Raw genomic sequence first — 27,843 nt, 5'->3', positions numbered from 1 at the left:
CCTCTATGACTTTGGAAATAACTTCTAGGGATTTGCTTGCACGTAAAGGGTGGAGTGACTTGTCTAGGTTTCATAGCTAGTAAGTGACCATAATGGGATTTGAACTTGGGTGTTCCTGACTCCATGGTCAGCATTCTATCTCTGTGACTTTAGCAGAAACAGATTACACAGTTACTCATCATAACTTAACCTATTCTGGTGGCTCAGGGTCATTTTTAATGAAAGCTCCTTATTATATTGTTACTGCCCAAAGGGCTTTTGGAGTGTGTGGGTGGATTTGTCACCATGTCAGATAGCTCTGAAATAGCGTGTTTTATGAATCTGGAAGGGGGTATTTATTGATAGCCTTTCTGAATTCTTTGTTTCTCTTAGCCATTATTTCTTTCTGCTTCTTACTTCTAGCACCCTTCCCATCTCCTAGCTCTGGTCTTTTAATTTGTTTGTTTAGGTATATTATGGCTGGAGACCCAGATAGACAAGTTTGTTAGAACTGTACCTAAAACAAGAGTAAATAGGCACTGAGTGAGGGTCTGAGCAACTCTGTAAGGTTTGGTGTGGGACTTTCTCAGAAACTCCCTGACCTCCCAGCTCAAGCTGAGCATCAGAGAATTGACATTTCTGGATGTAGCCTCCACCAAAATGAAATGTGGCCATTTAATGATGACCCCAATTCTTCCTACTGCAGCATTTCGGAATGGCTGGAATTCTGGCAAAAAGATCCAGTAGAGATTCTCCTTGAGCTGGGTTTTGGGGCTGAGGAGCCAGACATCTGCACTAAAATCCCAGCCCGCTTCCTCAGGGGCAGTTCTGCAGCAAAAGGCATCAACATTCGGGTGTTCTTGGAAGCTCACAAACAGAGGATGGGTTTCGAGACCCCTGACCTGTATGGTGAGTCAGAACCTGGGAGGTGGGGTCTGGGAGGGCGGTCTGTGCAGGAAGTACAAGGAGCCCAGAGACCAGCTGCTCCTGCTCCCCCGGCTCCATTTTATGAAACAGACTAAGGCATAAAACCTAACTTTGGACATGATTATGCAGTCTTCTTCTATCACCTTCAGGCATTATGGGTCAGTACTCTGAGTCACTCAAGGTTTGGACTTGAAGTATTCCTAGAATATCTGGTTAGGAGGCAGCTGGGTGGCTCAATGGGTAGAGCTCTGTGCTTGGAAAGACCTGAGTTCAAATCCAGTCTCAGACACTTGTTGGCTGTGTGACCCTGTCAGTGACATGTCAGTTACTCAATTCTTTTTGCCTCAGTTTCCTCATCTGTAAAAATGAGCTTGAGAAGGGAATGGCAAACCACTCCCGCATATCTTCTGAGAAAACCCCAAATGGGGTCACAAAGAGTCAGACATGACTGAACAGAAACAAAATAAATTGCTAGCTATTATTAGAACATGGGAGACCCTTTGCCATTGCAAAGACACAGAAGTTTCACTTGTGAGGTCAGTGTAGTTGGACGATGGAGTTTTGAAGGAAAATCAAGCATAAGAGAACTGGAAAGGTGGGAAGGACCAGGTTGGGAAGAGCTTTCAAAACCAAACTCGAGGCTTCTATTTAATCTTGTTGGTCCTAGGCAACCTCAGGAGCTTTGGGGGAAGGAATCTGATGGGGCAGAGCTGGGCTTTAGCAGAGTCTCCTTGGCAGCTGAATGTAATGGAAGGGAGTAGAAAGAAGCCTTAGGTAGGAAGATTCTTTAATCATCCAATTAAGAGGTGATAAGGGGAGCTAGGTGGTGCAGTTTGAATCCTGCCTTAAACACTTACCAGTTGTGTGACCTTGGGGAAGTCATTAAAAAATATTTACCTCAGTTTCCTCCTCTGTAAAATGGAGATAATCATAATAGTACTTACCTCCCATGATTGCTATGAGGATCAAATGAGATAATACTTGTAAAGCACTTTGCCAAATGTTCTCTCCATGCTATTATTATAAAAAAAGTCAAAACTAGTAAGTGTCTGAGGACAGATTTGAACTCAGGTCTATCCTGACTCAGGCCCAGTGCTCTATTCAGTGCACCACCTAGTTGCCCCATACCTATAATGGATGTTCATAGATGTTTAGGGTCTTTCTGACATCTTAGTGAATTGATCAACAAGCATTTATTAAGCAGTTTAATATGGCAGCCATTGGGCTAGACTGTGAGTATACAAATGCAATGAATGGACCTGCTCTCAAAGACTATATATTCCAATGGGGAAGGTCTCAAGGACAAAAAGAAGTATACAGTTGTATATGGAGAATGAATGCAATGGAAAACAAAGTAGTTTGAGAGGGAGGAGAAATTCACGTTGAAAGTGATGCTGAGCTGAGTCAGGAGAAGAAAGGCTCTGTGGGGTGGGCAGGAGAAGGCATGTATGCAAAGGCATGGAGGTGAGAGATGGAGTCCTCTCTGAGAGAACAGAGAGAAGGTCAATCTAATTGGATCTCAAAGTGTGGGAGAACCCCACAGTGAGGCTGGGAAGATAGGCTGGGATCAGCAGAAGGGCTCCTAGCTTATCCTAGAGGCCATAGTGAGTCACTGGATTTTACTGAGGAGGGGAGTGACCCAGTCAGATCTGTGTGTAGAAAGCATTGGAGTGCAGAGAAATTGAAAGTGGGAGGCCAGTGAGGAGGACACTGCAACACACTCTAAGTGAGAGGTGACCAGGGCTCGCACTAAGGCTGTGTGAGGGGAGAGACTGGGAGCTGCTCTTCCATATGGGGTCGCAGCCCCAGCCAGTTCCACTGTCCAAACCCCAATCCTCAAGAGTCTGCCTAACATTCCAGTGGTTAGATTGAAGGCTTTTTTCCTTGATCTTTGTTTCCTTGTCTCATTCAGGACGGTTCCGACAGCTGGAAGTGCTGGACCATGTGACCAATGCCTTCTCTTCTCTGCTGAGTAATGTCAACAGCCTGCAGAGGGATGGCCAAAAGAAGGTGCAGGCAGAGAAGCCCAAGCCAGCCCAGGTGAGGGTGATCCAAGACAGACAGAGAAGGATCAGTCAACTCTTGAGGAAAGCCTCAAAGCAGACCATCAGAAGGGACTGCGTGCAGGGCCAAGCTGCATCACTCAGAGTAAAGGAAGATCTTCCCGCCACCTCCCTGGAACCAGACAAATGGTCTTCTCGACAGTCTATGGGGATGAACTTTGCTGACCACTCCCACCTCTGTCCTTTGACAGAAGAGCAGCCTCCCCTGGCCAGCAATAAGCTGGTGTCCCATGATGCTTTACCATCTGTTCCAGGCAAGCCATGGTCTCCTCTCTTGCCCATGTCCCTAAAGCCACCACTCCTTCCTTGCACTCTAGAAGGATCAACCAGAGACAGAGGCTTCCAGGAGAAAGGCCTGCTCTTGTCCCACAGATTCCAACAGGTTGCCCACATGGATAAGAAGCCACCCGACTCTTTTGAAATGGAAGAGGTCAGTATGATTTGACTTGGTTCCCTCTTGCCCTTCTTCCAAGACCCAGCAGGGATCCTCCCCTGGGAAGGCTTTCCTGATCACCTAGACCACAAGAGTCCTTCCCTCCTCTGGCCTTTCCTAGAACCTAATATCTAGAGCCCTCACTGAGCGAGGTCATTATGTACATGTGCTATCCTGGAGCATGAGTTAGGAAGTAGGAGTCTTGATTCAGAACTAAGATCGACTTCAGAGGCCAATTACTCCAACCTCTTCCCTTTACAGATAAGGAAACTGAGGCCCGGGGTGGTTAAGTGACATCATAGGATAATAGATGATCCATGAGCCAGACCTGAAAGGGCCCCCTAAAGCCATCAAGTCTAACCGACCCCCTCATATTTGAGATGAGGGAACTGAGGCCCAGGATGTGAAATGGCCCTCCCCCAGCTTTGTGATAACCATCTTCAATTAATTTTAATTCAGTAAACATACAATTAAGTGGCCTCCCATGTGCAAGTCATTGTGCTGGACACTGGGGTTACAGGGATCAAACCTAAACAATTCTTGCCCATAGGAAGCTTTACAATCTAAAATCAGGGGTTCACTTGAATTCCATGTAGAAATGGAAATGGTGACCTTAGCAAATATTTCTGTGTTTACATGTTCTTGAGAGGCAGTGTGGTACAGTGGACAGAACTTTGCTTCAGGGTCAGGATAGACCTGAGTTCCACTCCCTCCTCTCAGATACACTGGGGGTCACTTAACTGCCTCAGTGCTCCAGGGATGCCAAGAAGCATGAGAAGCAGCCTTTGGTCACCAGTGCTTCTAGACTACTAGAGTAGCAAGGAAGACACAGCCCACCCCATGAGATTTCCTGTCCAGCCAATGGCTCCAAAGAGATGTCTTCCTTGGCTATGAGGAAGCCAGGGAGAGCCTCCCAGTATTATAGGATTTGATCTAGTCCCTGAAGGATGGTAGGAGTAAGTAAAGATAAGGGAAGGCATTCCCCATGTGCCAAAAAAGGCTGAGTAAAGATAGATAGGGAGGAGCAGGCAGCACCTCAGAGAAGTAGATTTTGGGCTAGATACGCAGAAAATCTTCCAGTCAATGAGCCATGAGAACCCTCCCAAAGTGAGATGGGCCACCTGGGCAGGGAGTGAGCTCCCTGTCACTGGAGGTGTTTGAATGAAGACTAGGTGACCACCTGTCAGGAATGTTATTAAGGGAATTTTTGTTCAGGATTGTGTTTCAGGAGGGGGCTTCTAGGGTCTCTTCCAGTCCAGGGGACTCTGGGATATGGAGCTCTAGTAAAATTTTGTATTATGTCATCCTTGCTACATTTTCCCTGATCATTACACAAGCAATTTTTGTTTTCTGGAAAGTGTTTCCAAGAAAGTCCTTACATTTAAAATTTGTTAATCCTTAGGCAAAATATAAAATCCATTCCTGACTGCATAGCCTGAGAAAATATGTTTGCTTTCATATTGATAGAAGAGAAATGAGAGCCTTGAGAATTGCATCTTACGTAGGAGCCCTTGCAAGGTTCCATATTTGTTTTTGAAAGACAAATCTTAAAATCCAATTACAAGAAATGGAAAATATGCATGAAACTGGCAGAATGATACAGCCCCTTCTCTTACTTCCTCCCTCACCTTGAAGAGTACCTGTCTTTCATGTGACTGGATGAGAGACTGGGGACATTTAGACCACAGAAGAGAAGCCAAGGAGAATAAGCTGACCACAGCTGGGAGGGACCTTAGACACCATCTAGTCCAGCCCTCACATTTTATAGATGGGGAAACTGAGGGCCAGAGAAGTCAAGTTAACCCACTCAAGGAAAAGTCAAGTCAACACATATTTATTTAAGTGCTTACCATGTGCTAAACTCTGGGGTTACAAATAAAGGCAAATACAATCCTTGTCCTGGAGAAGCTCATAATCTAATAGAAAGGACAAAATGCAAATGGCTATATATAAACACATGGGATGGAAAGCTTGGAGATTGTGCCATGATCGCACAAGTATGTCGGTGGTAGAATGAAAATTTGAACCCAGGTCTGCTGACTTTCCACTATGCCCTTTCCACTATGCCAAATGTGTTCATTATTTTCAAGTGTTCAAGGGATTGTCCAGTAGAAGGAGTGAGAAGAGAATAAGCATGTATTAAACTCCTTCTGTGTGCCAGTCACTAGCTAAGTGCTTTACACATATCCCATTGATTTAGTGGATGCAGGTTTAGACTTGCTCTGTTTGGCCCAGACATTAGAATTAGGAGCAATAGATGTAAATACCCAAAGAGGTCATCGTTATCATCATTAGAAAAGTGAGACGAAATCATTTCTCTTGCTATTGATCCAGGGTTTCCTGGTACACGGGTAATTTAAGCCAGTTAATCTGAGTGAGGCATCATGGAATAGTGGAAAGAACCCTCTGGATTTGGAAAACCTGAGTTCAAATTCTACCTCTCATGTTTACTCCCTGTGGGTCCTTGACAAATTATTTAACTTTCATGGGCCTCAGTTTCCCCCACTCTACAATGAGAGGATTGGACTAGATGGCTTCTGAGGTCCTTTCTACCTTGTGTCACCCTTTAGGTTTGGTGGAAAAGGCAAACAGGCTCAGTTCTCTTAAGCTAGCAGATTTGTGCATGGAGTCAGAGCTTTAATTCTGACTGCCTGATAAAAAGAATGGGAAGTCTGCTATATCTTTTAGATAATCCCACCTCAGGATGTCTGTGTCCCTCAGATTTATGGTCTCCATATGTATGTTTAACCGTAGCATAAGTAAGGAAGTTTCTTAGTTGAATAAGTTGTAAATATAATAAAATAAGACAATTGACAAAGTGTCAATTGAAACTATAATCCCAGGATATCTGTGTTTCCCCTACACAGTATATGTCCATAGGGTGTCAAGATAAGAAAAGTCCCACTATTCAAGAAGTACCTGGGCCCAGACTTCCTGTCCTTTGGTGGTTACAAACTGGAAGAATGCCTCTGATCAGCTTCATCTGGTCCTATAGTGGCTGACTCAGGAAAGGGCATTTTTAGAGCAGAGCAAAGCATGTCTGGTCAGTTAGGTTAGGCTCTGCCCCAAACTGAGGCTCAAACGATCTTAAATGATGATTATTTAGAGAGCCATAATTTAATTATGACGTGAGGCAGGGGATATACAGAACTAGTCTTGGACTCTTAGACCTAGGTTCAAACCCTGCTTCTGATTCCATTCTGACTGTGATTCTGGGCAAGGCGCCTTATTTCCCAATGCCCCAGGAAACTTCCATAATGCAAGACGCACAGAGATCTAGATTCCCAAGGATCTAGATTGGTGAGGAAACTTTTATTAGCAGGAGCTCCCCATACCAATGATATCATAGGTCTTGTCCAAAAAAAAAACCCAAACCAAAAATGTAGAAAGGTCTCTGTCTGGCATTGAAGAGATAAAAAGATAAGTGAGACAAAGTTCTTGTTGTCATGAAGTTTATGGTCAAGTATGATAGCTAAAATACAGTTGTATAGCAATATCTCCAATAAAAAGTAGAATGTCATACGTGCATGAGAAAAATGCCCCCCACAAAAAGTTGTTAATCAGTATCCCAGGAAGGAGACACCATTTCCAGGAGCTCATGTGACCTTTGACCTTTCATACTCTCAGGTACTGTTTATTGCCCCAAAATATGAACTTAGTGACTAATTGCTCTCCCCAGATCCCTAAGAGGTCAATATTTCTAAGCAGGGAGTAGTAAGTTGACATATATGATTACAGAAATAACTTTCAAGAAGAAACAATCTGGATATTTCTATAACTTTAAAGTTTACCTGGTTCAATGTCAGGATAGGGAGGCACAGATTATGGAGAAATGACTGATGGACTGTTGTTGTCATTGGATGTCTCAGGTACAGAGCTTTGAGGAGGAACCTGGAAATCCACTGGAAGTGACCTTAGGCACAGTTGGTAAGAATCAGTTCTTATGATCAATTCCACTGGTGGTCATTATTCCTAAAGGAACATTGAAAAGTTAGCTTGATATGTGGAATAGTTATGCATTCTTATGTATATGTATCTATGTGCTTGTGAATTTGTGTATATGTATGTGCATACATGTCCAATATGACTGCAAAATAACTGTCAAAGAAATCTGAAAGATCATAAAAGAAGATGTGACCAACAAAGGGCACAATCTTGATTTTTTTAAAAAAAAGACAAATGGCAGAGTCTTCAAATTGTAGGTGAGTAAGGTTGCCACCAATTCCTAGGAATAGTCTAGAACTAATTAACTGATGAGGTTAATGAACATTTAGAAAAGGAAGAAATGAAAAGGAAATATGGCTTCATCAACAGGCCTTTTGAGATTAAAAGTATGTCCTTTTTGATGGGGTTACTAATGAATAGATAATGTTTGCCTGGACTATAGCAAAACATTTAATGAAATATCTCATGAAATTTCCATGAAGAAGACAACAAAATTTGGTGTAGACTATGGTAGATTGAGATGGATTCAGGAGTGAGTAAACTAACTTTTCCTGTTGGCTTGGATGAAGACATAGATGGCATGAGCTGGGAGAAGTAATGAACTGGACAATAGAGTCAGGACCAAAAATATTTTGATGGGATTTTTTGTTGTGTACATATTTTTTAGTCATATCCAACTCTTAGTGACCCCTCTTGGGGTTTTCTTGGCAAAGATACTGGAGTGGTTTGCCATTTCCTTCTCCTGGTTATTTTACAGATGAGGGAAGTGAGGGAAATAGTGTTAAGTGACATGTCCGTAGTCATTCAAGTAGTATATGCCTGAGGTCAGATTTGAACTCAGGTCATCCTGACTTCAGGCCTGGTGCTGTGTCCACTATGTCACCTAACCGACCCTCTTGATGGGCTAGATTAGAGATTCAATTGGGGTAAAAGTCAAGTCTTACATTTGGGTTTAAAAATCAATTGATATCAAGTTGCTTGCCCTTTCTCGGAGTGGGGAGGAGTTTCAGGGGGAGAATGTGGAACTCCAAATTTGAAAAAAATGATTATTTAAAATTTTTTACATGCCATCGTGAAACATTTAATGAAATAAAGTAACTTTTTAAAAAGAGAGAGAGAGAGAGAGAGAGAGAGAGAGAGAGAGAGAGAGAGAGAGAGAGAGAGAGAGGAAAAGAGAAGAGGGAGAGAGAAAGAGAGAGACAGAGACAGAGAGAGACAGAGAGAGGCAGAGAGACCAAGAGAGAGACAGAGAGAGACAAACAGAGAGAGAGAAAAGAAGAAGAAGAAAGAAGGAGGAGCAGTAAAAAGAAGAGAAGAGAAGAGAATGTTTTCCAGCCACCCCTCAAATACTTGTGGCAATGCTGTGGGTTGGCTAACACAGAAAATCTGTCCTTGGTACTTGGAGCACCACTTCAGGTTCACTTCAGGTATTGCTCTGTCAGAATTGGATGTCATTCCCTCACTGAAGAGGCTCCAGTGACTCCCCATTGCTTCTAGGATAAAGTAGAGGCTCTTTTGCTTGACTTTTAAAGTCCTTTTCGATCTGATTCAAGTGTGTCTCTCCAGATATACCTCTTGTTCTTTCCCTTTGTGTCCTCTACTTTCTACCCAACTTGGCCAGCTTTCTGCTCCCTGTATAAGACATTCCATCTCTTGCCTATTTACCTTTGTACAGGCCACCCCCATGCCTGGGTGTCCTCCCTCCTCACTTTCACCTTAGACGAGATGATATTTGTAAAGCATTTAGCACATAGTAGGTACACAATAAATATGTGCTCACTTCCACCCTCCTCTGCTTATAATTACTGGCTCCATTTGAAGGAGAGTTCAAGGGCCACCTCCCAAGGTCTTTGGCTTCAAATATTAGAATTTCTCTTCCAAAATATTTTTAAGGATGACTTGTTTTGCATATATCTTACCTTTGTTTATCTGTATACATATTGTGTGCACCCCAGTGAATATAAGCTTCTTGAGGGCAGAGACCTCTTCTAAATTCCCTTGTATTATAGGCACCTAGCAACATAGTAGGTGCTTAATAAACGCTTGTTGATTGCATGGAATAAATCTAATTGATGGCTTGGATTCAGCCATCACAGACAAAGGGAGGCTTTAGCATCTTGACCTTTTCTAACCTTGCCCTTTGTGATGGCCCTCCATGATCCTCTTGGCCTGCCTTAGCCTAAGCTGTCTAGGGCAGAACATCTTTCTTTCTTCTGGTTACTGCCAAATATCTCCCTCCAATCTGCTCTCTCATCTGAATGGCTTTTCTTTGGATCCAGGAAAGAGTGGCCAACGCCAAAAGACTCCCATCAGCAAGAGGAACGGAAAGCCTAGTGGTGCCCAAAGAGGCCAGACCCCTGTCCAGAGGGAGATGTTGGCTCTCATCCCTTAGGCCCTGTCCCTAATCTCTGCTGTCTGCCCTCAATTTGAGTCCGATTGTTTCATTTTCTCCACTCCCCATGAAAAGCAATTCCCAGGCTGCCGTGTATCTTCTTTATATTTCCCCATAATGTCGTCTCTGGCTGTTTAACTGCAGCAAGCTTTATGACAAGGGTAGGCTGTTTCGGGACTTGGTGATTTTTTTTTCTTTCCTGGGAGGTAGGCAATGACTTCATTTGCAGAGGTGCCCTCTACCCCCAAATAGCCCTGAATGACTTGCAAGGAAAATGGGCAGGTTTTGTTCCCCAAGCTGTTTTACAAATATTACCCCCCTTTCCAAAAAAAAATTAGGCAATTTTATCATTGTTATAAATAAGTAATTGTACTGGGGAGCAGGGATAATCCTTATTTAATTAAATTCATCTATACTCCCAGGTTGGCAGCAACAAGACATATGTGAGACTAATACCCACAGCCTGGCTTGCTGCGGTTGCAATTAAAAACCCGCTCTACAGTAGCAGCAGTAGTTTAGTGTTGCTCTTGGCATTTACAAATTCTTTTATTTTGTGACTTTTTTTTCCACCATACACATATGCTGGAACAGCTGTTGCTTATTTGTTGTTTATTCAAATCCGTGGGCTCTGGCAGCAAGCTCCATTGTTCCGTAATGAAGCCTTCGTCTCGGTCCTGTATGAGGACCCAGTGGCTGGATGACAGGCAGAGGGCTGCCTCCCAGTAGGTTGCCACTGCTGCCACCACCACCATCACAGGCCGTGCTGTTGATTTGGAGTCAAGAGCTAGCCATCAGGAAAGAAAAATGCAAGGTGGCTGGGGAGAGGTGGAATGCAGTAGAAGGCAGAAGGGATGGGAAGGTCATTTGGTGCTTTCCTGCTCTGTTTCTGCCCTGGTGAAGAATCATTGGTGAACAGGTTTTTGCTGGAATATGGCCTTTTGGAAGCAAAGCCTTCCCTCTCCTACTTCTATTTTTCCTACTTCTTATTTTTCTGTTTTCTCTTTGGTTCACAAGGAGGAGAGTGGCTGCGGGGTCTCAGCCTTCTTAGCTCTGCTCCCATGCACTGGTTTGATCCCTAACCACTCCTAGTGGGCAGTCCCAAGCCTCCACCTTGGCATGAGCACATTGAGCTCCACTTCTGGCCTTCTTCATATCCAGCTTCGAGTCTCTGAGCCCTCACTCCCTACTCCACAAAGGCCAAGAGGTCCCGGACTGACCAGAGGCAAGAACTGCTGGTCCCCAAGAGTTTGCCTGCCAATTCAGAGACATTAGCCTTCTGGAAAACCCCTGTTTCACCCAGGAGGCAATCAATCAGGGATGTAACCACCTCCATCTGGCACATTATGACATGGAAACTCACTATTAGCACATTTGTGCTTCGTCTTGTCCTCACTCATGGTGCCAGGGATCAAACGGCATCCTCCTCCTCCTTTCTCTGTAGCAGCTGGGAACATTCTAGCGTCCCAGCATGCGGAGTTAACACATTGGCTCCTGTGACTTATTAAGTAGCAATTCTTTTAATTATCACACCTTCCTTCCCTCTCCCCACCTACTCCACAGACAGCTTGGCACTGGGGGGATATTCTGCAGCAGGCAATCAGGATTTTTTTTAATTGACTGAATAGTTCCATTAGTGGGATGCCTGTTATTAGCCATTATCAGATGATAGGAGCAGTCACTCCAGGAGTTGACATAACCCAAAATATTTCTTCAGATGATTTTAATTCCATGAGGGCATTACTATCCCCATTCATTGACTTAAAAGGAAAATAGATACAGTAATAGTCTTCCTCAAAATATGAAGGTAGGCAAGACTCATGGTCCAACAGAAGAGGAAAAAGGAATCTTTAAGGAGTTAGAATTGCCTTCCTTTGCCTAGAGTGCAGGAAAGCCTGCCTTTCCTTGTTGGCTAATGGATGTCACTCATCAAACCTTTATTAATTTGTTGTCCATCACATTATTTGGTGACCAGGAAGCTTAGGAAGAAGTGAAATTGTTCTTTCTAGGATGTCCAGCTGCTCCTTTCAAATCAAGAAGTCAAAGCCTTAGGATATTGACAGAGTTTGCCTTCAGAAAAGCCAGTTTTCCCTTCATGTCACTAAGTCTAGAAGTTAACAAGAATTGATCAAGGTCTTACTCTGTACCAGACACTGTGTTAAGAGAGGTGAGTACAAACAGAAGCAGAACAATAATCTCTGCTCTCAAGGGGCTTATATTCTGGTGGTGGAAGACAACACATAAAAGAAAGTTGAAAAACTGGCCTGGGCCCTTTCTTGAAAATGGAGGTTAAGGGAGGAACGGACCAATCAGAGGAAGGGGCAAACATTAGATGGAGGCTTTCTGAAAAGGGATTACTTGGAATGTACCACACAAGTCAGATGGGAAACTGAAACACATAAGGTCATAGGACCTTAGGTCAAAATCTCAGAGCCATTTCAGAGGAAATCAAATCCAACCATGGCATTTTACAGATGAGGAAACTGAGACCCATAGAAGTTAAAAGACTTGTCCAAGGTCACAAAGTTAATATCAGATTGAGATTAAACCTGGTTCCTAAGCTCATGATCTTTTCACAGCACTACGGTGCCTGGTTTCTAAGAGAAACTGATCACTCATCAATATCCACGGTTCAGAACAAAGATGAAGAATCCTAGGATTACAGAATATTCGAGTTGGTACAGTGGCAGCCAACCAGTCCAACCATATCCTCCCCATCCCCCAAGAATGCCCAGTACAATGCACCTGATAAGTGGATATCCAGCCTTTGTTGACAAACTTCCAGTGAGGCTGGGGGTGCTCCCCGTTTCCATTGCTGAGAAGTCTTTCTCGACACCGTCTCCACCTCACTTCTTCTTAACATCTACATTTTGCTTCTAGTTCTGTTATTCAGAGCCCAGAAGAACAACTGTGATCCCTCTTCCACAAGCAACCTTTGAATATTTGAATGTTGCTCTCCTTTGTCCTCTAGTCTTCTCTTCTCCAGGTTATATGTCTCCACTTCCTTCCACTAACTGTCATATGGCATAAACTCATCACCTTCTCAATGTCCTTCTTCAGTGGTACTAGCCAGAATGCTTCCTCACTTGTGGCCTGGCCAGGGCAGAGGATGGGGGAATTGTCTGCATCTTAGCACCCGAAACGTTGCTCCTTAAGGTGACTGGAGATGACTCTTCAATCTTCTCACAGAAGAGACTTCTTCGTCTCCTGCAGTGCCTCCAACTACTCATATTATATCTCAGGCTGTGTGCTGGGTGCTAAGCCTGCAAAACTCAAAGGAAAATAATACTTGACCCCAGGGAGTGCAGTTGAATATCACAGTAGAAGTTCTGAGGAGATCATTACTTATTACTTTGGGCCAATCTTCTGGGGCTTTTTGGTTTTGAGGCTAGCTTAGGCAATCATATATACCAGACACAAGGCAAAGGATGTTGCGTGTGATGCCTTGGGTCCTGATGATTGGAACAAAGACTTTTGCAAGACAAAACCTAAATCATCCCATTGTGGGCAGGGCAGAAGTAGGTGTCCATTCTCAAAGGGCTACAATTAGTGTGTCTGCCAGAAGCCAGTGGACTCTGTGTCACTTCCAAGCTTTCCACCATCACTCCACTGACTTCACTCCTTCTCCCTGCTCCTGCACTGACTGATCAGCAGTATGGGCACTGTTATCACTGGCCAAGTGTTAATTAAAAGAAAAGCTTTATGTAATCACTGAAGCCACTGGCCCAAAACCATAGCAATGGGACTTTGCCCAAGGGCAGAGGTCAATGAAGACACCATCTATTGCCAGGAGAGTCAGGCAGTCCAAACCAGATGTTTGACCCCCAAATCAATTGTTTTGATGGAGTTGTCAATAGTCAGGTCCTGAAATTCCAAGGCAATTAGGAAAAAGTTTGAGTTCCTCCTTCTTCTAAGGGACCACATGACTGTTAAGACATGCAGTCTCCTCCTTGGATGGATAGGGTGTGCTTATGAATGAAGTACAAGAACTACAGTCAGGAAGACTTGGATTGTCCTATCTCTGGTACTTTCTAGCTGTGTGACCCCAAGGAGACTCCCTAAACCCTAGATTCCTCATCGGTAAAATGGATATAACAATTCATCTAGTCCCTCTTTCAGCTCTCAGGGTTATTACGAGAGTCAAATGAGATGGAGTACACAAAGTCCTTTGAAAATGTCAAAATGCTACACAAATGTCATTTATTATTGTTACTGTACTCAACCATTTCCTTTTGGAATAAGCATGATACTTTGGCATCGCATGTGGGAAATAGTGAAATGCCAATCAGTGATTAGGGCAAGGAGATGGGCTCATTCATTACTCTAAGGCATCTGCTTCTGAATTCTCACCCCAGAAAGAGAAATCTTCGTTTTTCTCCCCCATTGGCCACTACCCTCCACAAGGAGAGTTGAGTGTAGAGTTCTTTTTTTTTTTTTAGGAAGAGGGGTTAGAGAGACTCTGTGCCAGAGCAGCTGAGTTTGTGATTGATTTCTTCAGCTGCCAGGACTTGCCGCCTTCTGCTGCCCACATCAGGCATCAATGAGGATATCTGACATGGTCTATTTCCCTCTATCATGTGCAATTTGCTCACCTGCATGGTAACAGCAAAGGTTTCATTCAGGTAATGGGCTGATATATTAACCAATGGGACTTGAGGTTAATGGATGAAATGAAATATTTTGTGATTATATCAGTTCTCTAGAACACACATGAAATACATATGCATGTAAATATATACATATATCCACAAATGGATGTGTGTACATGTGTGCATGTATGTGTATAATTTTAGGTATTACTTTCCAAACTGTTTTTATATGTGTCTAATATTTCTTCAGACCATTATAAAAAAAAACAAAACTAAAAATGGTCCCCACTGTCAAAGAGGTCAGAGTCAAACAGGGAAGACAACATGCAAATGAATATATACAACAAACCTAGGCCAGATAAACTGGAAAGCATTACAATTAAGAGAACTTTGGAAAACTTCCAGGAGGTGAGAATTTGGCTGAGATTTGAAGGGAGCCAGTGAAGCTCAGAGATGGAGATGAGGATGCATGTGGATCACTTAGTATGGAGACAGAAAGCAGAGACTGAGGGTCATGTGCAAGGAACAGCTAGGAGACCAGTGTCCCTGCACCCCAGAATATGTGAAAGGGAGGAAGGTATAAGAAGACTGGAAAGATAGGAGAGGGCTAGGTCATGAAGTACTTGAATTCCAAAAAGAGCATTTTGTATTTGATCCTGGAGGTAAGAGGGAGTCATTGGAGCAGATAAGGAGGGAGAGAGTTGTCCTCATAAGGAACAGCTGGTGTCACTGGAAAACAGTACTTAGAGGAGTACAAGGTCCAAGGAGACTGGAAAAGTAGGAGGGAGATAGGTTATGAAGAGCTTTGTACACCACACAGAGCATTTCATATTTAATCCTGGTAGTGATAAGGAGTCACAGGAGTTGATTGAATGAGAGAAGGGATACTAATTTCAGAGCGGAGCTTTAGAAAGATCAATTTGATAGTTGAGTGGAAAATAGACTAGAGTGGGGCAGGAGGAGAGACTTGTGGAAGAGACTAGCCCTCAGTCTATGGCAGTACTCCAGGTGTGAGGTGAGGAAGGCCTGTACCAGGGTGATCACAGTGTCAAGGGAGAGTGGGGGTACAATACCAATGTGATATTCACAATGCTTTCGGCAGCTATGAATATGCCAGCACAGTTCTGAATCACAAAATGTAACAGACTCTTCACATGGAAGACAGAACCAAAACATTTATTCAGACACTAGAAAGCTGAATTCATTATAGCAACAAAGAAATCTATACACAAGAACAATGCAGGGAGCACTACCATCCCCAAGCCTTCCCTGTTAGGCTTCTCACAAACCAGCTCCCTTAAATCATAAACAAGCTCTCCCAGTCACACTAGCTGCTGTCTGCTCTCTCCTAGCTCTGACTTCTCTGACTCACTTTCTGCTGCACTCCTTGTTCCTTCTGTTCTGCACTCTTTCCACTACAGGCTTATGTGACTCAGACTTCCATATGACCCAGGCAGGTCACATGGGCCTGTTAATGGGTGGGAAAGATCTTCCCATTTAAATTACCATTACAAGGGGGCATATAAGCAGATAAGTTCTGAAGGCAAAAATAGCAGGGTCTAATCACTGGTTGGATATAGAATATAGAAGAGAGAGTAAAGAGTTGAGGCTGACATCTAGGGTATGAGCCTGGATGACTAAGACAGTGGTGGCTCCCCAGACAGTAATGGGGAAGCTAGAAAAAATAAAGGATTTGGAAGAAAAGATAATGAGTTTCAGGATGAATCAGAGGAGGGATTAAGTACAGGGTTAGACCTGCGCACTTCAGGAACCCTTGAATGCTGGGTGAATGCAAACTATCATCATTATTATCATTGCGATTGCACAAGGGAACATACAATGCTTTACATTTGGGCTAATGTTCCACTTGGAGGACAAATGGAAGCATGCTCTGGAGTCAGGGCTCTGTCAGAATCCAAGAGATTGTATGTTATGTGTGTTCGTTCTTCTTTGCGAAGAAGACCATGCCATCAGAGAAATGATGACTTGACTTGCACTTGACTTTGTTTTGAGTGAGGGAGGGCTGTGCAGGTCACCAGCCTCACTTCTCCTCCAGAGCCATCTGAATCCAGTGACCAGATATTCATCAGGATGACTGGAGATGACCCAGGATGAGGCAGTTGGGGTTAAGTGACTTGGCCAAGGCCACACAGCTAGTGAGTGTCAAGTGTCTGAGGTGAGATTTGAACTCAAGTCCTCCTGACTCCTGCACTGGTGCTCTATCCGCTGCACCACCTAGCTGCCCCCTCAAGAGATTGTGAACCCTGAGTAGTTGCAGAGAAGTAACTGGGAAGGCAGCTGGTATATCAGAATAAATCAATGAATCAAAAACATTTATGAAACAATAGCCAGTTAATAAGCACTTGCTATGTGTCATGCATTGTGCTAAGTACTGGGGATACAAAAATGTCCAAAGATAGTCCCTGATCCCAAGGAGCTCATGGTCTAATGGGGAAAACAACCATGTACAAAAAAAGACATATAGAAGATGATTCAGAGATTATCAGTAGAGGAAAGGCTCTGTGCTAAGAGGTACAGATAAAACTATAGACAGGTGAGAGAAGCTTACCTCTTTTTTTGAATTTTTTTAATTTCAATACTTAAACACTAAAAAATAAATAAATAAATAAGAGCATTTCTATCCAAACGGCAGAACACAGAGAGAATTCTCCATGAAACCAGAGGAACCATTTAATACCGCTTGCTTCTTTTTTAAAACACGTAATAAATTATAATATGTAATATATGCATACAACATATATATGTAATACATTGTACACATTTTTTCACAACTCCACCCTCATCTGTGCTTCCATCTGAATTTGTTTTCTTTTGTACACTAAAAAGCCAAAGCTTCAAATGGCCTTGTTTTTGGACATTGCAATGGGTAAAAACCCTTCTACCCCTCCCCACTCAAATCAAGTTGGGGGCGGGGAGGGGAGAAATGTCTTGGAGCAAATAAGCACAGTCAAAAACAATCCACATCACATCCCCAAATTTACGTTTCTGCCTCCTGAGTCTATCAACCTCTCTGTCAAGAGTTAAACGTCAGGATTCATTGTAGGTACTCTGGAGAACTGGCTGATCATTGCATTGGTCAAAGTTTTTAAATCTTTCAAAGTTGTTTCTCCTCCTCCCCCCAATGTTGTTGTCCTTGTATAAATCATTCTTTTGTTCTGCTTTCTTCACTCTGCATCTGTTCATACTGCCTAGAATTATCTAAGATCTCTTTCATCTTTGCATTGTGTTACTATTCTACTGAATTCATATATTCCAGTCCATTCAACCATTCCTCAATTGTCTAAGAGGCTATCTTAGACACCTCTTAGATCCTAGTTCCTTTCTTTTCTTTTCCTTCTTCCCTCTTTTAATTCCCCTTTCAGGATCAGGAGGCTTGTTCTGCTAGAGACTATTTCACCTCAGAGGATGACACATTGGACATGGATCAGGTTGACTTGAGTTCAAACCCATTGCAGAAAATTGTTTGACCCAGGGCAAATCATTTATCTCTCTGCTTAAGTTTTCTCGCCTGGAAATGGAGATAATAATAGGAGGTGCCTTCCAGGGTTGTTGTGAGGATAAAATGAGCAAATATTTGTAAAGTGCTTGGCCAACCTCAAAGAGCTGTACAAACCTTAGCTATTATTCTTCCTCAAAGCCACCACCCCTCCTACCCTCACTTGTTTTCCTGTTGAGTGTGACGTATTTCTACACCAATGTGTCTGAGTAATTGGGTTCAACCCTTATTTGTCCTTTTCAGATAAGAAAGAAGTTCACCTGATGCCCCCCACCATGTCTTTTATATGCTTGTGTGTTATCTGACACACCCCAGTTCTGAGAAATAGCAAGTTTTATCCCCTTCTTCCTTTTTTTTAAATACTAATATCATTCCTCTCTTTATATACCCTTCTTTTTTCTCTTTTTTAAACCCTTAGAACAAACTCAATCCATCTCAAGAACCTCTGGTCTATAGGATTTAACCCCCTTGATACCTTTCGCAAGGTTAAAATTCTGAAGGGAACCTTGGCTTTTCTCCTCCATAAGATTGTTATTAACAATGCATCATTATACTTCTAATTGCTCCAATAGATTTATCTTTCTAGGTTTCTCTAGACTTTTGTGTTCATATTCTAGCCAGTTTTTAAACTGGTCTGGTCTTTTGATCTGAAATGCTTGCAGGTTTTCTGTTCTATTTGTCATGAGAATACCCTGTTTAACTAACTGTCCCAGAGCCAGGTCAGTTACATTGACCTTCCTAAGAGCAGGGATATGCTTCAGATAATTGGAAGTGTCACTTCTCTAAGGCCATTGGATCAAGACCTGACAGTTGTGTTCCCCTAATGTTAGTTGACAGTGAATAATCCAGTTTGGTTTAGGCACTTTAGATGGATTAACTTTTACAAAGAAATCATTACTTAGAAGCAATAACAAGGACAAAAATGTCCTTCCACCACCTGGGGGGTCACACTCTCCCGGTCACTACCTTGATCTCTGGGGAGACTGGGTTTAGATTTAGCACAATTTCTATATAACGTTGCTTGACCAAGTTCGCATCCAGATATAGCATCAAATCTGAATAAATCCTTGTCTCAGCTAAAAATTCCCTTCCTAAATTCACTCCTTATTCCTCATGGCATCAAGGTTGGGCTCCTACAAAATGTGAAATGGACTCCAACTCCCAGAGTCTTGATCTCAGGTGTCTCCCGGGCGCTTGGAGGCTTGCTTCACTGACCTTTTGGAACTCTCAAGGTTGTAGTCTCCAATCCTTTCACCTACTGTGGAAAAGAACAAATGCAGAAACAGAGGCCTGAGTCCCATTTCATTGGGCTACATGTTGACCTCAGTGGAGAGAAGGCTCAAGGCCAAGAATGAGCATCAGTGCTCACCTGACTCCATCAGGAAAGGAGCCAACCCAAGAGTGAGAAACCAGAGGACAAGGACCAAGACTCTGCTTGCTATACCTCCCAATTCTGACTGTGCAGCCAACCTAAAATGCTTCTCCAGACTTTTCTGCTCACTCTCCACTTGGAGCTCTGTTTGGTTTGATCTTAAAGGAGGTATCCCCCGTCCCCACCCCCACTCATGTCTAGCATTGGCCCCTCCTTCCCAGCTCCCTTCTGTGTATTGTCTTCCCCTTTAGATTGAAAGCTCTTTGAAAGAGGGGATTTTCTTCTTTTCAATTTTAATTTTAATTTTAATTATGAAATAACGCAAGCATTTCCGTAACATAGTAGAATTTTGAAAAGACTTCACATATAACTGCAAATCTGTTATGCAACTTGATACTGCTTTAAATATATATATTAAATATATATTTGTTATTAAATATATTGTATTATATATTCAATATATATTAAGCTATATATTAACATTTAATATATATATTAAATTTAATTTAATTAACTTAATGGAAATTGTGGGGATGCAAGTCATTCCCCAATTGATAAATGGTCAAAGAACATGAACAGACAGTTTTCTGATGAAGAAATCAAAACAATTTATAGCCATATGAAAAAATGCTCTAAATCATTATTGATTAGAGAAATATAAATTAAAACAACCTTGAGATATCATTTCATACCTATCAGATTGGCTAAGATGATTAAAGGGGAAAGTGACAAATATTGGAGGGGATGTTGCAAAATTAATATATATATGAAATTATATATATGAAATATATTTTATTTACATATTAAAATTATATGTTATTAAATATATTAAAATATATATTAAATATTAAGTATTTATATATTAATATATATTAAAATTATCAGGTAACTTTCTTCCTTTACTTTCTTCCATTCCTCCCCCCATGGCTACATGAATAAGTATGTATGTATGTACATATGCATGTATATATCTATCTACATATGTAAAACCATTCTATATATACTTCTATTCATCAGTTCTCTCTCTGGATGCAGATAGTGTTTTTCTGTATAGGTAAGGCTGGATCAAAGGGTATGCACAGTTTTATAGCCCTTTGAGCATAGTTCCAAACTGCTCTCCAGAATGGTTGGAGCTCACAGTTCTACCAACAATGCATTAGCGTTCCAATTTTCCCACATCTTCTCCAACGTTTATCATTTTACTGTTTTGTCATGTTACCCAGTTTGATAGGTGTGATGTGGTACCTTAGAGTTGTTTCAATTTGCATTTCTCTAACCAATAGTGATTTAGAGCATTTTTTATATAACTATAAATAGTTTTAATTTCTTCCTATGAAAACTGCCTGTCAGTTGGGGAATGGCTTGTGTTCTTATGAATTTGACTCAGTTCTCTGTCTATTTTAGAAATGAGACCTTACTGTGTGTAAAAATTTTTTCCCAGCTTTCTGCTTCCCTTATTATCTTGGTTGTTTGTGTAAAACCTTTTTAATGTAATGTAATCAAAATGATTCATTTTGCATTTCATAATGTTCTCTATATCTTGTTTGGGTATAAATTCTTCCATTCTCCATAGATCTAAACAAGTTAACTGCTCCTTGCTCATCTAATTTGCTTATAGTCTCTCCCTTTATGACTAAATCATGTATGCATTTTGACCTTATATTGGAATATGGTGTTAGGTGTTGGTCTATGCCTAGTTTCTGCCATACATACATATATACATTCCAGTTTTTCCAACAGTTTTTGTTAAGTAATGAGTTCTTATTTCAGAAGCTGGAGTCTTTGGGTTTATTAAATAGTAGATTACTATAGCTGTTGACTACTGTGTTGTATGTACCTAACCTAGTTCACTGATCTACCACTCTATTTCTTAGCCAGTATCAAGTAATTTGACTGATTGCTGCCTTACAATACAATTTTAGATTTGGTACAGCTAGGCCATTTTCTGTTGCATTACTTTTCATTATTTCCATTGGTATTCTGCATCTTTTGTCCTTCCAGATGAATTTTGTTTTTTTTCCCCTAAGTTCATCATTTACTATAGCACAGTAGTAGTCTATCACAATCATATAACACAACTTATTCAACCATTCCCCGATTGACAGGCATCCCCACAATTTCCAGTTCTTTGCCACCACAAAGAAAGCATTATAAATATTTTAGAACATGTAGGTTCTTTTTCTTTTCCCCTAATCATCTTTGGAAATAGACCTAGTAGTGGTATTGCTGGGTCAAAGAGTATAGGCACTTTAATAACTCTGCGCATAATTCCAGATTGCTCTCCAAAATAGTTAGATCAGTTCACAGTTCTGCCAATAGTGAATTAGTGTCTCAGTTTTTCTACATTCCCTCCAATGTTTGTCACTTTCCCCTTCAATCATCTTAGCTAATCTGATAAGTATGAAATGATATCTCAAGGATGTTTTAATTTACATTTCTCTAATCAATTATGATTTAGAGCATTTTTTCATATGACTGTAAATTGTTTTGATTTCTTCATCAAAAAACTGTCTGTTCACGTTCTTTGACCATTTATCAATTGGGGAATGACTTGTATTCTTATAGCTTTGACAAATTTCTTTATGTATTTGACATACAAGATCTTTATCTGATAAACTGTCTATAAAATTTCCCCTCACTTTTCTACCTTCTTTCCTATCTTGGCTACATTTGTTTTATTTGTACAAAACCTTTTTAATTTAATGTAGTCAATAATATCTATTTTATACTCACAATGCCCTCTGTCTTGTTTATTCATAAATTGTTCACCTATCCATAAATCTGATAGGTAATATATTCCATGTTCTTCAAATTTTCTTGTAATATCTTTCTTTATTATATCTAGGTTATGTATCCATTTTGACCTTATTTTGGTAAATGGTGTAAGATATTTGTTTATGATCAGTTTATGTCAGACTGCTTTCCAATAATTTTTACCAAATAACTAATTCTTATCCCCAAAACTTGTCTTTACATTTGTCAAATTTAAGGGCACTATATTAATTTGCTGCCATAAATTGTATGCTCCATTGGTCTGCCTTTCTCTTTCCTAGCCAGTGCCAGATAGTTTTGTTAATTACTGCCTTATAATACATTCTAAGATCTGGTACTGCTAAACCTCCTTCCTTTACATTTTTTTCCTTCTTCCCTTGATATGCTTGACTCTTCCAAGTGAATTTTATTATTTAATTCAGTAAAATACTTTTGGTAACTTAATTGGAATGGCATTGGATATATAAATTAGTTTAGGTAAAATTATTACTTTTATTATATTGGCCCTATGATATTAATGACACTACTATATTCAATTGACCCAGGAACAATTAATATTTTCTCAATTGTTTAAGTCTGATTTTATTTGCATAAAAGGCTTTTTATAATTTTGTTTATATAGTTCCTGGGTTTGCTTTAGCAGGCATATTTCTGAGCATTTTGTGCTGCCTAGAGTTATTTTAAATAGCGTGTCTCTTACTATCTCTCCTTGCAGTTTTGTTTGTGATATACAGGTATGCTGATGATTTATGTAATTTACTTTATATCCTGCTGCTTTGCTAAAAATTATTATTTCAGTGAATTTTTTAGTTGAGTCTTTGGTATTTTCCTAGTATATCATCATATCATCTGCAAAAGAGATAGCTTTATTGCCTCGTTTCCTATTCTGATTCCTTCTATTTCTTTTTCTTCCCATTGCTGTTGCTAGGATTTCCAATACAATATTGAATACTGTTGGTGCCAGTGGGCATCCTTGTTTCACATCTGATCTTACTGGAAAAGCTGGGAACTGTCTTTCCTTTTCTTGTCCGTGTCCTGAGCACTTAGCATAGGTTCTGGCACATGATAGGCACTTAAAAAATGTTTATTGAGTTAAATTGAATAGAAAGCCTCTTCACCTGGAAAGATGCTATCAGAGGCAAGTTTTGGAGATGGCTGAGAAGTGGCATGGAAGTCAGATAGTGGACAAGATAAGGTGAAAACTCACCCATCAAGGCCTAGGATCCTAGGAGAAGCATTTTAATTCTAGTGAGGAGGGAGATGATCAAGGTGGTTAGGGTGCCAGAAGTTCAGTTTGGAAATAGTCAGGACTGGTACAGTGACCTGTGTCCAGGCAAATGAACAGTAAAGGTTACCTATCAGGGTAGAATACCAGAATACCAGAAGTGCTATCTACAATTCGTTCATTCATTCAATAAACATTTACTAAGTCTCTGCTATGTGCCACTTACTGTGCTAAGCACTGGGGATACAAAAGGGAACAACAGGCAGTCTCTGTCCCAGAAATCCTGGAATTAAGAGGGGTTGAGGAAGGCCTACTGTAGAAGGTGGGATTTTAGGTGGGACTTACAAAAATGCCAGGGAAGTCAGTAGTTGGAGTGGAGAAGGAAGAGCAATCCTAGTTTGGCAGACAACAAGAGGAAGTGCCTGGAGTCAAGAGATGGATCTGCAAGGTTCACATGAGTCTAGATTTTAGAACCAGAATAGTACTCAGACACTACTTAGTCCAACTTCCTCATTTAAGAGAGATTAAGACAGAGACCCAAAGGGATTATGGGGCCCCAGGTCATATAAGGAGCAAGTGAACAAGCAGAGATGTATCTCCTTTAAAGACAATTTAGAATTATGAATTTTTCCATCTTTTAGACCTCTAATGAAAGGATAGAGGAAATAGATCTTAGAATGAACAGACAATATGGGATCAATTTAAATGACCCTTTAAAAATTTTGGTCATAGAATCAGAGCATAATAGAGTTAGAATTTCAATTCTTAAACTGTAAACACATTTTAAGAAGCGCTGGAGCGATAGTATCTAGAAAATGTTTAAGAAGCCCTGAATTCTAGACCCATTCTCCTCTGAAGGAATCCCTCTATAGCAACCGTCTTCAAGCTTCTTGGTCTTAGGATCCCTTTATAATTTTAGAAATTATTGAGGACCTCAATGACCTTTTGTTTATGTGGATCATAACTATCAATATTTATAGTATTAGAAATTAACATTTTAAAGATGCCTAATTCATTTAAAATAATAAGAAACCTATAACATATTGACATAAATAACATACATTATGAAAAAAGCTATACTTTGCAAAAGAAAAATTTAGTGAGAATGACAGCATTTTACATATTTCCGCAAATATCTTTAATGTCTGATTTAATAGCAGACAGCTGTATTCTCAGATCTGTTTCTGCATTCAATCTGTTGTGCTATGTTGTGATGGTTGAAGTATATGAAGAAAATTCAGCCTCACACAGATATATAACTGGAAAAGGGAGGAGTATTTTGATATACAAATAATACTTCAGCATTATTATGAAAATAGTTTTGATTTCATGGACCCCTCTAAGAGCCTTTGAGACCTCTAATAGTCTACAGAACACACTTGGAGGATCCTTTCCCTACACATCCCTTTCCATGAGTGAGCCAACTTGAAGACTTTGAGGAATGGGACAATGTCTTCTCCTGAAACAGCCCATTCCTGTGACTGACAACTCTGAAGTTGTTGGGAATTTCAGTTAAAGTCATATTGATTAATGCATTGATTGATTGTTGGAATTCCTGTGATTTCTTCCCATTGGTCTTAATGATGCTTCATCCCATTTTCCCATTAGCAAATGAGCTGGAGAAAGTCTCCTTTCCTCATATTCCTAAAATAAAATCAATCTCAAAATAACACACACAGATTTCGCTGTTGTTCTATGCCCTTTTCTGTACCCCATGATGCATGAAAGCAATGAATCAACCATATTAAAACTTCCAATCCAAGTCAGGAAATACAAAAATGAATGGTAACAACTAAGCATGTTGTTACTTTGAATTCTTAGATCCTGTGAGCCTTTTGAGAAGAGAATATCTATAAATTTGAGAGGAAAGCCAAGTACAGTATGACACATTCCCTAAGAAAAGGTCTCAAATCTAGAGAAAGTATGGGTAGGCTGGCCTTGTCTAAAAGTCCACAGGTAAACTCACAAGTGTAGAAAGATCCACCCCCAAAACAAATAATTCTGAAAATGAAGGGGAGTGGTAGAGTTGGCCAAAGAATCTGATGAAAGTGCACAGGAAAAATCATTGCTTATTCCAGGTTTTCCAAAGACATGGAGAAGTAGGCAGGTAATTGAGGCTAAATTCCAAAGAATAACTAGGCAGCTCAGTGGGGCAATGGAGAGAGTATTGGACTTGTAGTTATGAAGGATCATTCATTCAGATTCTACCTCAGATACTGACTACCTGTGTGAACCTAGACAAATCATTGAATTTCTCTGAGCCTCAGTTATTCAGAATGAGGAATGAGAGAATACACTATCCTCTACCCCAATGAAATCATCTTTGTGTTCTGTGTTTTATTCTGGACACAACAATTTAGGAAGTCTATTGACAAACTAGAGATTGCCTATCAAGAGTAACCATGATAGTGAAGGGGACCAAAAATTGTGCCATAGGAGTATCAGTTGAGAGAACTGGGGCATTTGTCCAGGATCAGAAGAGACTATTAATGAGGAGAAAGTGATAAACAATGTCAAAGGCTACAGAGAGGTCAAGGAGAATGAGGCCATGAGATTTGGCAACTAAGAGATCATTAGGAGCTTTGGAGAGAGCAGTCCTGGTGATAAAGAAGGAAGTTGGATTATAAGAGTAAAGAGAGGGAGAGACGAGAAAGAGTAGACATATCTTGTAGATAGTCTTTTCAAGGAGTTACAAAAGGCAGAGATATAGGATGAGAATTATCAAGGATGGAAGGATCAAGTGAGGATTTTTTCAAGATGGGGGAGACATGGGTCCTCCATCAGTGACTAGTTCTATTTTTTATGATCTTTACTAGTTGTAAGATAAAACCTCAAATTTGCTTCAATTTTCATTTATTTTAAGGGATTTGGAACTTATTTTATGTGATCATTTCTTCTTTCAAAAGCTATTTGTTGATATCTCTTGTCCTCTTATTCAGTGCATAGTGGCTTTTAATCTGAGAGTTGTGTCAATTTCCTATATATCTCATATATAATATTTTTATCAGAGGTCTTTTTCTTTAGGAATTTAACAAAAAGTGATATTACTGAAGCAAAAATGAAACAAACAAACCAATATAACCTCTCCCCTACAGAAGGTTGTCCATGGAGCCAGTCAACTGTAATAATAATAAAATGACTGGGAACTTGAAAGGAAGGAGAGTTGAAGAGAGATCAAAATGTCCTGAACTCTGTTGCCAATACATGCAGTAAGAGCTTTGGAGTCTCCTGTAGACACACCTAGCTTCTGGTCAAGGGAGCCACTGCCTTGACACCAGCAAGAGCCTTCTTTTCCCTTGCCAAAAGCTGTCAGATAACCACACGAACTGATTGTGATACAATAGAAACCTGATTTCATCCTAAAATAACACTGCTATCAAGCTCTCTTGGAACCAAGACCCTGGATAAATAGAAAGAGAGACAATGACTAATTCTAAAGACAACCAGCCACATGCACAAAGAATATGGCAGAAACTCAACAATATTTAAAAGTTCATATTGACAAAGAAAAATCAGGAAATACCAGATGAATACTTATGTTGCATTTGCCTGCCTGGAAAGTCTTTAGTGATATATTTTTAGATATACATGAAACCCACAGCCCAAAAAGAACCCTTGTTTTGCATGAACTGTGTTCAGTCTTGGGGACTTCCTCAAAAATGAGTCTCTGACTCATTCCCTAACCCCCTCCCCAGTATTCACTGGGAGCTTCAGAATTTGGCTCATTTCCAGATGGTCAAAAGAAAAAATGGAAAGATCCCTTGATCTCCCATGTATACACTCAGGCTAACGTAATACCTAATTTTGAACAGCCTATGAACCTTTTCCTCCCACCCTCTAAAAAAATACAAAAAACTTTGCCCGTAAACCCATAAAAAGTTAATATCATTCTTTTTGTTGTCTAGTCAGGGATTCATATAGTCATATAAAGTTATAATGTCAATATTCCTCTAATTCTTTCATAGGAGAAAACACTCAGGATTGTTAGAGACTCAAGCAACCCAAGGAGATTGATCCTCCAGGGATCCCTACCTCCCAATGACCTATACAGTTCACTAGATAGACATCAATACTCTGTGTCACCCCCTTCCCTAACTGGTAAAGAGTTAGGCTCTCCAAGTCAATGGAGTTGAACTTTCTCTTCTAGACCTTCACAGTCCACATAACTCACAGCACCAGTGAAAAGCACAGTCTAGCCCTGCTCCTCCATATTGTAGCTCTATCCCATGCAGCATCTTGTCTCCAGTTTCTCCTTGGTTCAAGAAATTTATCTTCTTGGTCCAGGAAGTCCTTTTATTGGTCGAAGAACTTGGACAATTATAAAACCTTGGATATATCCAGAAACTCCTTTGATTGATCCAAAAGCTTTTCTATCATCCAGTACTGCTGCCAGCTCAAATTCCCTCAGTTTCCACGTTGATCACTCTGCTGCTGTCCTTATCTGTGGCCATCTCTGGCATTACAGGGGAATTGGGGAGGTGTAAGCATACACACACTTCTCACCTGAGAACCAAGTCAAAGTTTCCACGTGTCTTCTCTCTTTTCCATTCTGGTCTCTTTCTCCCTTTTCCCAGTCCTTGTAGTCTTTAGCATTTTTTTAAAGACAAAGACCCAATGTTGTGGCTCTACTGA

The 27,843-nt window shown here is 40.7% G+C and overlaps 1 protein-coding gene across 4 annotated transcripts in view; it reads left to right on the top strand.

The window, feature by feature from the left end:
• ITPRID1 (ITPR interacting domain containing 1) overlaps positions 1 to 27,843 on the top strand; it is a 210,309-nt gene that overhangs the window by 145,655 nt on the left and 36,811 nt on the right. For all 4 annotated transcript variants that reach the window (XR_011964816.1, XM_072598894.1, XM_072598893.1 and 1 more), the window contains exons 7-9: positions 686 to 888; positions 2,819 to 3,399; positions 7,272 to 7,329. Coding sequence is in view for 3 of the 4 variants with exons in the window: in XM_072598894.1 (XP_072454995.1) it covers positions 686 to 888; positions 2,819 to 3,399; positions 7,272 to 7,329 (842 nt within the window). In the remaining variant the exon portion in view is untranslated. The remainder of the gene's footprint in view (positions 1 to 685; positions 889 to 2,818; positions 3,400 to 7,271; positions 7,330 to 27,843) is intronic.

This window comes from Notamacropus eugenii, chromosome 3 (genome assembly GCF_028372415.1).
Source record: "Notamacropus eugenii isolate mMacEug1 chromosome 3, mMacEug1.pri_v2, whole genome shotgun sequence".
NCBI classification, from domain to species: Eukaryota; Metazoa; Chordata; class Mammalia; order Diprotodontia; family Macropodidae; genus Notamacropus; species Notamacropus eugenii.
The sequence above is the reverse complement of the archived record's forward strand: the minus strand, read 5'-3'. Positions and strand labels throughout refer to the sequence as shown.